The sequence below is a fragment of the Convolutriloba macropyga genome, chromosome 8, assembly GCF_964194025.1.
Source record: "Convolutriloba macropyga chromosome 8, txConMacr16.3, whole genome shotgun sequence".
In the NCBI taxonomy this organism is placed as follows: Eukaryota; Metazoa; Xenacoelomorpha; order Acoela; family Convolutidae; genus Convolutriloba; species Convolutriloba macropyga.
Genome location: NC_134475.1, coordinates 64660397 through 64677798, shown reverse-complemented (window position 1 = coordinate 64677798; position 17402 = coordinate 64660397). Strand labels below are relative to the sequence as shown.

Genomic DNA, 17402 nt, shown 5'->3' with positions numbered 1-17402 from the left:
AACAAGTGAAAGGTTAGACGGCAAGGTTTTTTTGATGCTATTTTACTGGTTTTTTGTCTGATGTCATTGACGTCAAAATCAGTTCGTATTCAATCGGCAATTGTCTAGAAAACCTAAAAATATTGAGCCGAAAACCAGCTTAATCGATACATATCATGGTTATATTTACTTAAAATTAGGTTAAATGAACTTTTTCGGAACTTTCTATGTATATTAGAACGTTTTATACCCATTTAAATTCGAATCTAAATACTCAATTCTGATTGGCTAATAATTCGTTCATTTACTACGTAACATCCACCGGCCCGGAAGAAGATGTTGGGAAAACTGGTACAAGTTTTACAAGTGGACGGACGAGTGAACCGGTCGACGTACGTAAAACGGCGGAGCGCGCAACGCTATCGGAGCCGTAACGGAGTTCCACAATCCGAGCGGTTGGGTAGTAACCCCTAGGGTTGGTTTCCTCAACTATCCAAACCAAGTCACCGGTCTTAAGGTGTTGCTCGGCAGGCGTCTGCCACTTAGAGCGTCGGTTCAGCGTCGGTACGTACTCTCTGATCCAACGGGACCAGATCGCATTAGCGTACGACTGCACACGGGCGTAACGTTTACGATGGTCAATCTCATTATTGCCGACAACAGACAGAATACCGGTAGAGTATTCTTCTTAAAGAAAGTGGTTGGGCGTTAAAGCGTTCAAATCGCACGGATCAGCGCTTACGGTTGTTAAAGGACGCGAATTGAGAGCATTCTCCACGAGACAAAAGGTAGTATGCAGTACCTCATCCGTGAGGCGACGCGTGCCAAGAATAGTATACAACACGCGCTTGAAGCTGCGTACCAACCTCTCCCAGATACCACCTTGATGTGGTGCGCTGGGTGGATTGAATCTCCATTTTATACCTTTGTGAGCGAGCTCAGCTGCAATGTTGACAACGTTCCACTTTTCAATACTTTCTCGGAGTTCTTTCTCCGCTCCAATAAAGTTAGTGCCATTGTCCGACCAAATCATGGCAGGTGTACCCCTACGTGACACGAACCGCTCAACTCCCATAACACAAGAACTGGTGTCCATGGATGTAATTATCTCGACATGGACAGCGCGAGTAGTGAGACAGGTGAAGAGGAAGCCCCACCTTTTCTCAGTAGTACGGCGGACAGTAACATAGAATGGCTCAAAGTAGTCAACGCCAGTGTTCGTGAAGGGAAGAGACTGGTAAGAAAGTCTCTCCTTAGGTAAGTCAGACATGATTGGTTGCATAGTTACAGCTTGGAATTCTCGGCATCTCAGGCAGTGTGCTTTGATGGAACGCAAGGATGATCTTAGTTTCAGTACTGTATAGTGTTCCTGCACAATTGATCTTAGGTATTCAACGCCTTGATGATAATGCTGTACGTGCGTGTGTTCAAGGAACAGTTTTACAAACGGATGACGTGCATCTAAGATGATTGGGTACTTTACGTTAAACCCAACTTCCAGTAACCGCTTGATGCGGCCCGAGGAACGTATTAGCCCATTTGGACTAATAAACGGTGAATGTGGAGCAATTCGGCTACTCCGTTTAACGAATTTATTGTCAAGAATATCTTTTCTTTCGGCTTCAAAAGACTCTCCTTGCAACAAGTACTGTAGATGACGCTCGGCTTCGTCAAGCTCAGTAGGGTCAGTAATGCTACCATCGGGGTTACGGTAGCCGGCATGTTTCAGCAGAAGCCGGAGAACGTATGCGGCAATGCGCAAGTACTTTTGATAAGAACTAAACTTATCAAATAGGAATAATGACGGAACGGGAGTTATCTCTTTTTTAACAGATGTAGCGAGAGAAACAGTGTCTTCTATGATGACTGCTTGGTTGACGCCAAGTTTGATGTTATTAATGACGTCTTTGTTCGGTACGAAAGGGAAACTTGAGTTAGATAAGAAATGTGGACCATTGACCCAACTGCTTAGTTGCAAAACCTCAGCGGACATTCCACGCGTGCCAGCGTCAGCTGGATTATCCTTAGTTGCGACGTGGTTCCATTGGTCAACGCTGGTATACTCCAAAATTTCACAAACGCGGTTTGCAACAAAGATTGGTTGCTTTTCATTAGAGTTTATCCACTGAAGAACGGTTGTGCTGTCTGTCCACATGAAAACTTGGTTAACAGTTACAGTAAGTGCCTGAATAATTTCGTTCTTCAGCCGAGCGGCATGTAGAGCTGCTTGCAATTCCAGTTTAGGGACAGTCATTACTTTCATTGGCGCCACGCGCGCTTTCCCCAAAACAAACGCAAGCTCTGTTTTTATCTTGCCCGTAGGGGTTGTTACTCGGGCTGGAGGAAATGCGACGGCACTAAAAATATCCTGGGAAGTGTCACCGAACATATGCAACTCTGTATTATCAAAGGGTCCACTAAAGTAACTTCGAGGAATTTTGATGTTTTCAAGCTTTGGTAAGTCCACACTCTAGACCAAAAATCTTTGAACCATGTCCTGTGGGAGCTCGTCATCCCATTGCTGTCCTGTGACACGCCAGATGTTTTTTAAGACTAATCGCGCACCGACGGTAAACGGTGCGACAAGACCAATGGGTTCAAAGACTTTAGAGACAAGACTTAGGACCAAGCGTTGCGTGAGGGACTTGGTGATAGCGCAGCTTGTACCCCTACTCACAACTAAAGTGTCCTTAGTGTGATCCCACTTTAACCCTAGCACATGCGATGAATCCTCCTGACATGAAACAATAACCTTGGGCTCCGTAGATTGAGGCGGACCATCAATTCGATCAGCCAGATTTTGCACATTGCTTACAAACTTTGTAAGCTTGAACCCACCGAGATGGAGAAGATGTACCAATTCCTTCGATCTATTGATGGCTTTCTCAGGAGACTCCACTGAGTCAAGTAATCGTCCATGTAGAAGTTTTCAAGGACGGCTTTTGCAGCTTCGGGGTAAAACTTGGCATTGTCTCTCGCAGTGCGTTGTAATGCATAGTTGGCGCATGTGGGCGAGTCTTTAGCCCCGAATATATGGCGCGTATATGGATACACTACAACGTTAGTTGTGGGGTCCTCCCGCCACAGAAAGCGAAGTGATGGTTGATCTGATGGTAATACACCAACCTGTAGAAACATTCCCTCGATGTCGGCAGAGACGGCATATGGATGTTGTCGGAGGCGAAGAAGTACGTAAATAAGGTTTTGGAGCAGATCAGGGCCAGTGAGCAAAGATTTTTTCAGTGAGGCGTCATGAAATTTTGCTGCTCCATTGAGCATCCTACGCACCTTACCCGGTTTGTTCGGGTTTAAAACCGGATGGTGGGGTAGGTACCACTCTTTATCGGACCGGTTCTCAACCTTGTGAGCGTCCGGAACCTCAATTACATACCCCTTGTTTAGGTCTTCCTTGATGGTACTAGTATACTTCTCTCTAAGGTCTTCATCCTTAGCCAATCGTTTTTCGAGAGATTTTAGTTGCACAAGGGATGAGAAGTAATTATTTGGGAGCTTGGTGTTATCTGCTGCCCACAGCATTCCGACATCGTATCTCAGGCCATTGTGTATGGTGGTACTCTCAAGGATTTCGTGAGCCCTTGCGTCTGCAGCAGATCTTGAGTCGACCTGCTTGTTTGCCCCGAATGATTCAATGTCGTACCATGACTTTACTTGACTTGCTAACTCATTTTCTTGTTCGATATTCACTTTAAAGCACGTTGAGGTTAAACACGAACTTGATGGTAACGGACTACTTAAGACTCAACCTATGGGCAAGCGTACGGCAACGGGTGAACGCTTCTCATCGGCAGAGAAGTATTCTAACGGCCGGATGGCATGATAGACATCTTGTCCGAGTACCATCTCAATGTCTTTATAGGAATATGTTACGGGATCAAGGTCTGCTAAGTGTGGGTAAGTCTCTTGCAGGGCCTGTACATAAATTATATCCGAGCCGAAGTTCAGACTCTCTATAACGAAAGGGTTGACGGTGAATGGTTCGAAATCTTGTTGTTCTCTTGGTTTCACAGTAACTTCAACAACCCTAGTATCAACTACTTCTTCGGTATTAATAACCTTGACAGTTAGCTTTAGTGCTTTACCGTGCAAACCGAGTCTATCTGCGAGACTACCGGCCACCCAAGAGTTACTGCAGGCGGTATCACACAAAACTAAAGCCTTGGTATCTAAACCGGACGAATTGACCAACTGCAATTCAGTCACCTGAAGGAGCCCCTTAACATCAGTAACAGATGACATTGTGGTGGTCTTATTAGGCTGGAGTTGACTAGAAGTTGCTTTACTTTGACCTTTGACTAGAAGTTGCTTTACTTTGACCTGTGCTGCCAGAAGGTTGAATGGTATTGGAATTTGTCGACTGTTTTGTTGGGAAAACCCTATCTGCTCCATGCAATAGTTTGTTATGCGAACTATTGCACCCTTCTGCTTGGCACTTTCTTGGTTGAGGGTACTGGTGGAATGTGTGCTTGTCCCGTAAGCACGAAAAGCAAAGTTTGTTATCCGCCACCAACTTAGCTCTCTGGGTTGGAGCCTTTTCCTTGAAAACTCGACACTCCCATAGCCGGTGGTTACTTTTGCATACAATGCATCGAAAGTAAGTATTTGTGGAAGCAGATGGCATATGCTTCTTTGTTTCCCTTTGTTGCGAATTTGATGCAAACACTTTTGGAGCTGTTTTGGTCTTGGTTACTGAAGTGATGTTCTCTTCAGGTTTGGCCTTTGTTGCGCTTTGTTTCATAAGATCATGGGCCTCAGCCTTTTCTTTAAGCCAATCGTTAAAGTCAAGGAGGGTAGGCTTAACCCAGTGCTTCTTAACCGTAAAGAGTGACCATGACTCTTTCATGTTTGGTGGTAACTTCTGTACCGCTTGGTTAAGTAGGGAAGCGCTCTTCAAATCAGCATCATATGATAACGACTTGAAAACCCCAACGCGACTGGATATTGCAGCAGAATAGTTTATGATGTTATCACTATTGTGCATTTTAAGAGGTGGAAAACTGCTTAGTTTATCCAAGTGTGCACTTACGACTGCCTGTGGCTGGCCAAATTTACGTTCCAAAGTCCTTAGTGCATCCTTGTACATTAAACCACAGTAGGCAAACTCGGCGATTGCAATCTTTGCTTTACCGGTGACGAGTGTTTTAAGGTACGTCAATTTAACGTCATCAGTGAGCGGCTGCGCGTCGATCGCGCTTTTGAATTGACCATACCACTCGTGCCACTTTAATGGGTCGCCATTAAACTCTGCAAGTTTCCACTCGGGCAAAGGGTCGTTTCTCTTGCTTGTTATTGCATCAGCTAATTCCCTAATCAATGACGCATTGTCAGGTATCGGAGGGGCAGGTGCAGACACCTGCGGACCGCTCCAACTCAACGGAGTGGGCCCAACATAGGGGTATGTTGGCTGAAAAACCGGAGTGGCTAGACCAGGTACAACATTAGTAGTCGCAATCAGGTTTTCCTGCTGCGCGCCTAACGGTGATTGCATATCAATCAAAGGGGCGAATTGTGATAAATTCGTGGTGGAACATAAGTGCTTGACGGTGCGATATGGGCGTGTACATTTGGAGGCAGACTATTCACGGTGGTTGTGTCTTGGTTGAATATTGACGGTCCGTGCTGTGGAAACCGCCAGTGACTCATATTTGGCACAAAATTTTGGCCAAGAGGGATATTGGGCATATTTGGGACAGGCGGAGCAACAGAACGTACAATTTTGTGTACTCGGTTATTATTATTCTGAAATGTTTTGACGAGAGACTGATTATCCAAAGTGGCTTGTGGGATGGGAGCAGTGAGGTTAGGTGCGAAGACTGGTTTCGGAATGGGAAAGTCCTTAGGACGAGCGGGATCGGAGCTGTGCTGTTGAGTGTTTGGATTTGGTGGGGCGCTTGGGTACAAGGGAACGCTTATTGCGGGGGCTGGATAATTTGTTGTCGGAAAAGGAGGAAGAGTGGCGTTTGGTGCTCGGGGGACAAAATTAATTTGTTGTCGGGAGCATACACGCTGGGCCGAAATATTCTCGGGCAGACTTGATGTTTCAGGTGCCCTGGATTGCGAAATTTGAAGATGTGCGTGTGGAAAAAACTCGGACGAATTTTTTTGATTTATTTGTGATTCAACGGGCTTTTGAATGGGTGTTGAAGAAGCTCCGGGGGCGTGTACAGAAGGCGGTTGATTATCTGCGGTTCCTTGGTTAATTATGCTCGGAAGCGCCATGCCTTGTTGGCCTGTTTGATTCATTTGCGCCCGTAGGTTTGCCTGGTACAACGCCTGCGTGTTAGCAGCAGCGAAAAAATTTTCACGTGGTGTATAATAGGGGTCGAGTTGCTGCAAGGTCTCATTGCTTAAAAAGTAATTGCCTCGACAAATTTTTGGAATGGAATGCCTTGAAATATCAGTGTTATGATCTTCCACTGCTTCGCCGTTATTGTGGCTAGGGCATTCTGGAGGGTCTTTTGTAACCTCTGGTTCATCAGTTTTCTCGTTGTTAACACTTCAAGCGAGTGAGGTGTTGATCCAATCCTGGACAGCCTTTTCACTTCTCATTGAGCTCCTAGCACTTGCAGTTGTTTCAGAGTGGCTACCTTTGGAAACAGCGTCCAGCAATTCAAATTCTTGCAGAGTTGCCTCTGCCAACCGTTTCCTGTTGTCTTCCTCCAGTTCATCTATTTCCATTTGCTTTTTCTGTTTAGCGAGGCGAATGGCTGCCTCATTCTGTTTTTCAATTTCTTCGCGCTTCATTTTAGCAATTACATAATCATGTTTACGCTGACTAGATGCTTTTGAAGAGGTCATAAGTGAGGGAAGTCTTGAACGAATGGAAGCCCTTGGTTCCTGGAACTCACTCGCTTTATCATCAGCAGAGTTGATGTAGTTTCTTGCTGAAGTGAGTATCTTGTCGTTCTTAGTTGTCATTGCCTCCAAGTAAGACTCTAATGAAGGAACAAGTGCACTTGGATCCTCTGTTTTTCCAGCAAATGCAAACAGGTCCTCGTTTTTATCTACAACAGTCATAAATGCTTCGTTGCACTTTGTTACTAGGCATTCAACTTTCACTCGCCTACTTTGGGCATTTATACAATGAAGAATATCTTCATGTATAGCATGCAATTCAGACTCACGCTTTGACCTGGCAGCGTACATTTTTTTGACTTTTTGATCAAGACTATTAGACATCACGATGTTATTATTTCCAAAACCCAGCAAAACTACCACTGCACACGGTTATCTATTATATGCACGCTCCAAGTAAATCGAACCCACGCAAAACAAACCCACTGTAAAGAAACCAAACACAGCACACTGTAGACAGTCTGTAAAACAAACCGCCCAAAGCAGAAAGTGTCGTCGAGCACACAGTGCTCGACAAAAACAGAAGTGGAGCGCTGAACGCTATGCGCTCAACGCGGAGGGAGGCAAAGGACACACGGGAAGTCGAGCAAGCAACGCGCGAAGAAACGGAGACGTTACGGACGGGAAGTCGAGCGAGCAACGCGCGACGCGAAGGAAACGGACAGACGAGAAGTCGAGCGAGCAGTGCGCGACGGAACGGAAACGGGACGTGCGGGACAGCGAGCAAAAACGCGCAACGCAACGAAACGGGACGGTGGGAAAGAACGGACGGGAAATGAGGTCGGAAAGAACTATGTTTGCAGACCACAGCAAAAACTCAACCAAACAACCTAGCCGTAACTCCAGTACAAACTTAAGTCAAACCCTAGGAAGAAGGAGAGAAGCTACTGCAAGACAATCTAATATAGTTCATTATGGGCTGTAACGACAAATTTAACGACAAATTAAATTACGGCAATGCAGTAGTACACTAACAGGATGAAAAGGTCGAGAAAATTACTAGCCGTAACTCCAGAATAAACTTAAGTCACATCCTAGCAAAACCCAAACCGAAACAAACAATCAGCATACTAAAAGTATTAAACAAACTACATCAAAATTGAATAAACAACAATAGTGTATTTGTAGACTAAGACAGTTGGAAAAGTCAAGAAACAGTCCAGCCGTAACTCGAGAATAAACTTAAGTCACACCCTAGAAGGCAACGAGACCAAACCAACTAGCAATCATACAGGTACACAAACATACAGCAGCAAAATCAATATACTACAACAGGAGGGCTAGTAAACAGGTAAAGTTGAAAAGTCAAAGGACAACCCAGCCGTAACTCGAGAATAAACTTAAGTCACACCCTAGAAAGCTGTAAGACCTAAACAACAAACCAGCATACTAGCATACTCAACATACTACAGCAAAAACAACAACATACTCCATCACATATGACATACTACATCGAAATCCGGAAAAGTAGCGTACGAACGAAAAGAGAAGTTTTGGGAGAGCGACGTTATTGAAAAAAAAAGAAAACGGAAAATTGAAGAGTGGGAGGTCAAAAAAAGGAACGCGGGCGAAACGTTACATAATTGAGAGAGGAGGAAAATATGGGAACTCGATAAATTTTTGTAGGCCGGAGGTTGTGAAAATTTTCACAATTTTTTCTGTGTAATGAGTTTCACTCAATTAACGAACCTTCTTGTTGGAAAAACTAATTTTTGACAACTTTGTCAAAAAATTTTAATGCTTGTTAAATTTTTTCAAATTTTGGTCAATTTCTTAGCAAATTCTTGTTTACGGAACGGTAATATAGTAAACGACGGTTTTATGCATGAAGGTACGGTTTATTAATATTCGAAAATAATTTTCTAATTTTTTTTTGAATTGCCTCAAAATTGACCACAAATTTTCAAAACTGAAAATTTTAGCTGAAAATTTTCGCTATTATCAATACGGAAATCTCAAATCAGGAATTCCGCGATTTTCGACACGGAAATCTTAAAAAATTCCGCGATTTTCAACACGGAAAAATCAATTTAAGAATTCCGCGTTGTTCGACACGGAAATCTTAAGAATTCCGCAATTTTCGACACGGAATTCTCAAATTAAGAATTACGCAATTTTCGACACGGAATTCTTAAGGATTCTCAGATTTCTCTATATCAGATGTTATTTTTTGATATAGGAACCATTTATATCAGTTTTTTTTTCGAATTTTCGGTAAATCTACCGAAAATTTTCAAAATCGACGTTTTTTCGCCTCAAAATTTGTTTTTGTGGCCCCCTACCAATGTTTTCAACGATTAGTTTAAATCTGCTACCCCAATATACAAAAAATTCGCGGGTTGGGTTTCTTGCCGTCTAAGTTCAAATATAAGTATATCGAATTATGATATTGAAAAAAATTGGAGTTTCTGTCTTACAGTTTTTAAAGCATTTGTTTGCCTGGATTGATTCACTGCTGACGTGTGATTTGAGCCAATATGGGTCTTCACTTTGTTGTGACCCCTGCACTGATTCCCGCTCTCGGATTGGGTTCTAGTCGTTTAGAGCCCCCGTATTGGTTCGGGAGGGTTGCGTGTCGTGAATGCGTGTGGTGCGACAAACAAATTGGGGTGAGTTTTATTGGATGGATGACGGTTCTCATACAAACTATGTGATGCTATTCGTCGTTGTACAAAAGGTGGGATATGAGGGCTACGGTCGTTCAATTTCTTCGTGTAGTGTGAGACTTCGAAGGGTGATGGAAGCTGTGTTCAATCCATGTGGACTAAAGGCGGCTCAAGTAAGGAGCGGCACCAATATTAACTCAGTAAACGGGAACTGTAGTCCGGAAAGCTCTTTGAATTTAACTCTATAATCGACATATAGCAACGTATAGTAAAGGAACAACGTATAATTGTAACGTACAAGCATTAGCGATGATCATAGCCACAAGTGAAAGCTTAGACGGCAAGGTTTTTTCGATGCTCTTTTACTGGTTTTTTGTCTGATGTCATTGACGTCAAAATCAGTTCGTATTCAATCGGCAATTGTCTAGAAAACCTAAAAATATTGAGCCGAAAACCAGCTTAATCGATACATATCATGGTTATATTTACTTAAAATTAGGTTAAATGAACTTTTCGGAACTTTCTATGTATATTAGAACGTTTTATGCCCATTTAAATTCGAATCTAAATACTCAATTCTGATTGGCTAATAATTCGTTCATTTACTACGTAACAGAAATATTGACAATTTTTGATTGTGGAATTATACAACATTGTTGAAATCTTGTCACTGTTGTCTACGCGCTTTAAAAGAACTACGAAAAAGTGTAGCAGATCATTTCAAACTTGAAGCAAATTTAAACTAACTTTGGTTACTGTCGCAAATGTCCACTCGCCTTTAAAACCATTAAAACATGGCCGTGAATGGCACTTGGGCTTCCGAGTGGAATTACTCAAGAAGCAGTACTTTTTATCTACATAGTAATATATATTTTTTCCAGCGACAATATAAACTATTCCAAACAGCTAAAGTATTTAAAATATTAAACCAAATAAATAATTTAAAGTAAGTTTTGTACAAGCATCAAACAACACTAATTTTACGTAGAATGTTCAGCACTGTTGTCAAAAATATCAACAAAATTGCTGTACATTGAATCATCAACAGTTTCCTTCGACCTCACTACAAGTTTAAAATTTTTTTTTCATGGGAGGCAATGAAGAGGGGGGGGGGGGGGGGGGGGGTGGTCACGTTAATGGCATGTTTTGTCATAATTAAATGGACAAATTAATCCCACATCCCACGTTCGGTTGTGATAGTTTCATATCAAGTCCCACGGGCCACTGAGGCCTGGCCATGGCCCCCCGCGTTGAGAATTTTGTCAGATTTAAGCATAAGAAATGCATGATGCATGATGCCGCGAGGCATGGCCAAATGATTATATTGCTAATTTAGTATTCCTTATTTTATAAGCAATTTCTAGTTAACTTTTAGTTAATTTTTTTAGGAAATTTGCTCCAGCGTTATTTCGCAGGTAATTCATCTGTTTTTATTACCTGCAAATGTTCCACTTAAATGTTTACCTATATTTTCCGACAATTTTCAGGGCGCAGAACTCTTTTGAGCGTTCACCCGATCAATTTAGGTTTTTCAACCTGTCAGTTAATTTAGGCCAATCCTTCACGCACATATTGGGCCTCACAGGTAAGAATTGGGAAGAGAAAACAAGTAACCCACTATGATTGTAAATTGTTGCCTCAAATAAAATTCACTCTGCATCTGTTATATAAATACATAATTCCACTCAAATGCACATGTAGCTGAATTGTCAACTTTTCACAAGGATTTAAAAAACAAGAGCCCGAATCACTTCTTTCTATTTGCGTACTGAAGGGTTTCCTGTTCAGATTAACAACAACATAAGGCGGCGCTTTTAAAAATTGATGTTTTTCATCTTTGGGAATTTCTCATGTTGGGGTCTCATGATAAAAATGACCCCGTATCAAACCGTGCCAGACCGAAACAACCTCCGCCAAGTCGCACAAAATAATTTCTACGTTCGAAGTGCGTTCGAAAGTGTCTCTGGTCCATCCAAGTTGTGATACCTGGTGATATATTTATTCATTAATTTAATTGTTGCAGTAAAATTTATTTGATGCCTTTAAATTAGTTCAATTACTTTCACCTTACTTTCACCTTCACTAACTTTGTTCAATTTGTTTATCATATGATTTCATTCCACTGTCTGATAGTTTCCCGTTTCGTGATCAGACATGTCTGATCACGTATTCACGTTGTGCCCAAGTGGCTCCAATTTGTTAAATTCATTCTTCCTAATTTATGCAACTCAATTCAGTTTGCAAAATTGTCTCTTGTTCTCCCGCTCCGCAAGTAAGCGAAACAAAAGTAAAAGTAGATCTCGCTCCGCGAATAGCTCATAAACATTCCGTCTGCATACTCGCACCACGAATCACCACAGCAAAATAATAAAGCACGACATGGCGCAGCCAGCAACGAAAAGAACACCTCTTGGAATCGACCCTTTCTGGGACAATCCGACACCGGACCCACCACTTCGCTGGGAGAAGTGGAGAGTTCAATACAAATTAGCACTCTTAGCCAAAGAGAATATCATTTTGGACACGCTACTCGGCCCAAAGCCTGAAATGGTGGAGCTACCCTTGGAACCCATCTATGAAGAGACTATTGTGGGTGCATCTGCACAATCAGAGAGGGAAAGGAACGCGCGCAACGCGCAACAAAAGATGAATTGTCAAAACAAATGCCAACGACTCATCGAGATAGGCATAATGTGTGGTGACAAACCGTGGTCGTTGGCGGACCGAAAACCAGTATCCCTTCTCTACTTGAGTATTGGAATAGAGGGACGCCGTATCTTAATATGTAAGAACCCGCAAATTATGATAGATACACTATCAACTCTTGATTTCTGGAAAATCGTAGAAGAAGCATTCATCCGCCCGCGCAACATAACATTCAATAGACACGTCTTTCTGATTACAAAACAACTCAGGGGGGAAACTGTTGAACACTTCTACGGTAAATTAAAAGAACTGGCAGAAAACTGCGACTTTGAGAACAAAGAAGAAACTCTGATACGCGATGTGTTCATCACAAACCTAATCGACCCCGAGATTCAAAAAGAGCTACTAAAACAAACTGTGGAACCGCGTCAGGCATTGGAATTAGCAATCAACATGGAACTCGGAATGCGAAATCAACACCAAATTCAACAGCATAACAAAACTGTTGTCCCGGCGAACGTAAATGCCGTCCAATTCAACAACAATCCACGAAGACCGTATTGGCTGAACAACAATAACAATGTTGCAAAACAGAATAATAGATCAACACTCTATTGTTCCAACTGTGGCGGAGTTTGGCTCCCAAATCATCGCGAAAAACGCATCGCAAAAGGAAAGACGTGCAACAATTGCGGATTGCTAAACCACTTTGCGAAAGTCTGCCGCAAACAACAAAAGACCATCAATACAAAACCACAAGATACCAAGAAAAAGATGGTTCGGGTAGTGGAAGAAGATCCACATCCAGAGGACTCAGTAAATTTTGTTCAACCACCAAAACTCTATGAATCTGATTACAGCAGCGGCGAAGAGGACAACTTAGTTGCCATGATTGAATCCACAGTAGAGAAAGTTGAACCCCTCAATATGCCACTCAAGATTGGAAACGTTAATACAACTCTGCTCTTGGACTCCGGGAGTGCATGCAGTATATTGCATCATTCACTCGCGTCGCAAGTAGTACAGAACAGCCCCCGCGCTTTCTGGATCCACGAATCGTCACCAGCACAACTACGAAACTTCTCTAACGAGCCAATACAGGTAGTGGGAAAAATCCAAGCTCCGATCACAAGCAAAGGAAGGGTATGCGACACAGCAACCTTCACCGTTGTTGCTGACGGCTTAAAGTCCTCAATAGGTCGTGATTTGTTCGACCAACTTGGACTTGCAGTAACACAATCTACACTTCAAAAAGGTAATTATGTCAATAACATTGCATCCTCGGAATTTAAAGAGCAAATAGCCAAAAAATTCCCTGGTTTGGTATCACGCATCGGACGATCAAAAAGTCATGTAGCAAAATCTAAATTTCACAAGAATTTCCAAGCTAGACACCAAAAAGGTAGACGAATTCCTATCAATCTCCAAGACAAAGTTAATACAGAACTTCGAAAATTATTAGCCGAAAAACACATTATAAAACTGTCAAGCTGCCCAGAAAATTATTTCATTTCACCTATTGTGGTGACTGTTAAAAAAGACCAAACGATAAAGCTTGCATTGGATTCAAAAGTTTTAAATAAAGCTATCCACAAAAACAAATATCAAATGCCGAATATTGATACGCTCATTGAATCAATTTCTCAACAGATAAGCGCTCCCGCCTCGCAAAACACAACTTACTTTTCTACGATCGATTTGAAATACGCATACAGTCAATTGAATTTGGATGTTAATACAGCTAATCATTGCAACTTTAATATAATTAGTGGTGATATGACTGGCACGTATAGATTTCAAACACGATTTTACGGACTTACAGATATGCCAGCAGAATTTCAAAAAGCTATGGATTATACTTTAATTGGGTTGGAAAATACATATTGCTTTCTGGATGATATTTTAATTGTTAGCAAAGGGTCTTTGAATAATCACAAAAATTACGTCATGAAGTGCCTACAACGTTTAGATGATGAAAACCTTAGGATAAATTTACCTAAATGTCACTTTGGAAAACTAGAAATTGACTGGTTTGGGTATCATATATCACAAGAGGGTATCTCGCCTCTCGAATCTAAGACTGCGGCAATTTTGGCTCTTGATGCACCGAAAACGTTAAAGAAACTCCGTTCATTTTTGGGATCCGTTCATTATATTGGGAAATTCATCCCAAATTTAGCCCAAATAAGCCATCCCCTTCGTCCGCTACTGAGAAAGTCTTCAAAATTCATTTGGACGACTGAACATGAAAAATGTTTCCAAGAAATAAAAACTCGCATAGCGAACGCTACTGCTAATAGTCACTACAACCCGCAACTCGAAACACGTGTGAAATGCGACGCATCTCGGTCAGGTCTTGGTGCGGCACTCGAACAATTAACTGTAGATGGGTGGAAACCAATTGCGTTCGCGTCTCGATTTTTAAACTCATGCGAGGAACGCTATAGTGTAAACGAACTTGAACTTTTGGCTGTAGTCTGGTCAACAGAATATTTCAAAAATTATCTGTATGGAAAACAATTTAAAGTAATTACTGATCACAGAGCACTTCTCTCAATTATGAAAGAACACAGATCTAATAAATCCTACAACAGTAGATTAACCCGATGGGTAGATCGTCTTCTCCCTTTTCAATTTGATATTGAACACCTTCCTGGGGCAAAAATGGGTTTGGTAGATTATATTTCCCGCAATCCATCTCAAAAAGCTAAAAAGGTCTCCACATATGATGAAGAATTTATAGTCGCAAAGTTGAAACTAATCTCGAAATCAATTAACACATTAGAATTAAAAACTGAACACCCCGCATCACATTTACACCAGTTACTAACAAATCACACACTCGACCCGCAAAGCACACCTAAAATTGAAACATATAACTACGCACACCAAATCACACCTAAATTTGAGTCTCTTAATAACTCAATAAATTCAATTAGCACACGCGCTATGCAAGTATGCGAACATGTATTTAGTCATTCACTCGCTCCGCGAAATCATGCCTCAAATAGTATTTACCAATTAAACAATTTAAAATATGCACCACTCGCGTCTCAAAATCCACTTAGCACTCCTCTCGCTCTGCAAAATACCAGTAATAACAAACAATTAATCCAAATTAGGAATAAAGTGACATACGCGCAGCGCAAGCATCAAATTACTCAATTACAAATCCCGCCAATCGAATCACATTCCGAAGATAACTCCAAAAGTCACCACCCAGAATTAAAATCAGTGCTTTTTGCCCCTTGTCGATCTAGAATTCAGTCGTATCCTTCTAATCTCAAAAACTTAACTACATCATCATCCATAATTAAAGACATCAATTTAATAGCCAACAGTATGCCGTCAAAGAAAAGAATAACCAGAGTACAATTCAACGATACATCCCGCGCAGCGGATCAACCCTCAACCAGTGAAAATGTCACGCGCACCGCGAGTACGCGATCTAATTCAACATCTACACCCCGCACAGCAAATCAACGTCCGCAAAACATTAGTACTCCGCCGGCAACAAGCATGGCACAAAACATAACCCCAACATCCCCAACCCATTCATCGAATGCTAGTACCCCGTTAACGCCGAGCCCGCACGTCCCCACGTTTGAATATATAGTATCAAAGATATTCAATAAAACACTCATCGCTTCTCTAACTAGCAAAGATGCCGTCTTAAAAGAAGTCAGGAATTGCATACTGACAAATAACGAAGCCCGACTAAAAGCCATCAACCCGTACATACATTCGTACTGGAGGGACCTTCACGTGCGCTCCGGGTGCGTATGTATAGATGAGAAGGTAACCATCCCCAACGTGCTCCGCGAAGCACTCATAGATGATATTCATGCCAGCCATCTGGGTACATGGGGCATGATTTGTATGGCAACACATTGCTGGTGGCCTTACATGCTTCGGGAGCTAATAGTCAAGGCCAATGAGTGCAAACCGTGCACAGTAATTGGTAAGAATCTAAAATCCGTTATTCCCGCTTAGCAATTTACTCCTCATATACCATGTGTTGAACCTAATCAGGAAATTCAAATCGATTTTGAAGGACCAATTTTTGATGAAAAGAACAATGAAGTATATTTTTTCGCAGCAATTGACCGTTTTTCTAAATATCCAACTGCATATATCTACGAAAAAGCGAATGGACCAAATGTTCTAAAATTTTTGGACATGTACATCGAAACTCACGGAATTCCAAGATCTATCCGTTTAGACCAAGCTAAATGTTTAATTGGACATCAAGTAAAGACTTTTTGTAATAAAAACAACATTGAAATTATTGAAGCGCCTGTAAATGATCACCGTGCTATTGGGTTGGTGGAACGGTTAATTCAAACAATTAAGAATAGACTCGCATGTATCAAAGCAGAGAAATTAGCTGCACACGCCTTTCATGTAAAGCATGCATTAAAGATAATCATTCACCAATTGCGAATATGTAAACAAAGAACAACAAAGATCTCGCCCTTCGAAGCACATTTTGGGAGAAAACCTAATACCCCGCTAAGCGTGATCGCAACTAAACCGAATTTGATGAATTTGTCGTATAAGGGTATCATAAATCACTATTTAGACGAAGAAACAGTGATGCCGGAGGAAATATTGCCCGATGACAAATGGATAAGTGGCTACCGAAGCGACATTGAAGTCGAAAAGGGCATGACACGCGTCACAAAGGAAGCAAGAGCAAGAGAGAGGGCAAGCACGGATGGCGAATCCAGATTCCTCAAAACAAAAACAATCCGCCCCATTCCCCTAAAAGAACGATCGGTAGAGTTAAACTTGGCCCGCAAAATTCACGGCAAAAGGCGATCCAAGAAGAAACTAGAAGGTCTTTATGAGGTTCTCGCCCCGGGGTCGCACATCCTCAAAGTAAGCCCAACCACATCGACCATCAAGGAGCCGGGCAAACAAATTGTTACCGTCCGCAATAGCGATATTGCCAAATTCGGCACCCAACAGGAGAGTCAGACTCCATTAAAAGTATATGCTGACAGACGCGGGCCACGTTCTGGGGAGAAAATCGTCGAAGAGCTGATCCACAGCCACATTAAAGAGTTCACCCGAAAGCAAAAGAGTGATAAAAAAATGAAACACAGGAAGAGAGAGCCGGGCAGCGGAGTCTCTTCACAACGTTCAAACATTTCACGCGCGATGCGGGGGCGAGTTCCAAAATTGCCAAATTTTGCCGTGATCCGAAACCCACAACTTCCACTCGCGATCAGCGAACCGACTACAAATGCGCCTACCAATCCACCCGCAACAGCATCTTCAACGCGATCATCAGAC

At 42.1% G+C, this 17402-nt stretch overlaps 1 protein-coding gene across 1 annotated transcript in view; it reads left to right on the top strand.

The window, feature by feature from the left end:
- LOC142345136 (uncharacterized) overlaps positions 1 to 17402 on the top strand; it is a 37504-nt gene that overhangs the window by 14026 nt on the left and 6076 nt on the right. Inside the window, exon 4 of the mRNA XM_075397223.1 lies at positions 11011 to 11043. Within this exon, the coding sequence (XP_075253338.1) occupies positions 11011 to 11043 (33 nt within the window). The remainder of the gene's footprint in view (positions 1 to 11010; positions 11044 to 17402) is intronic.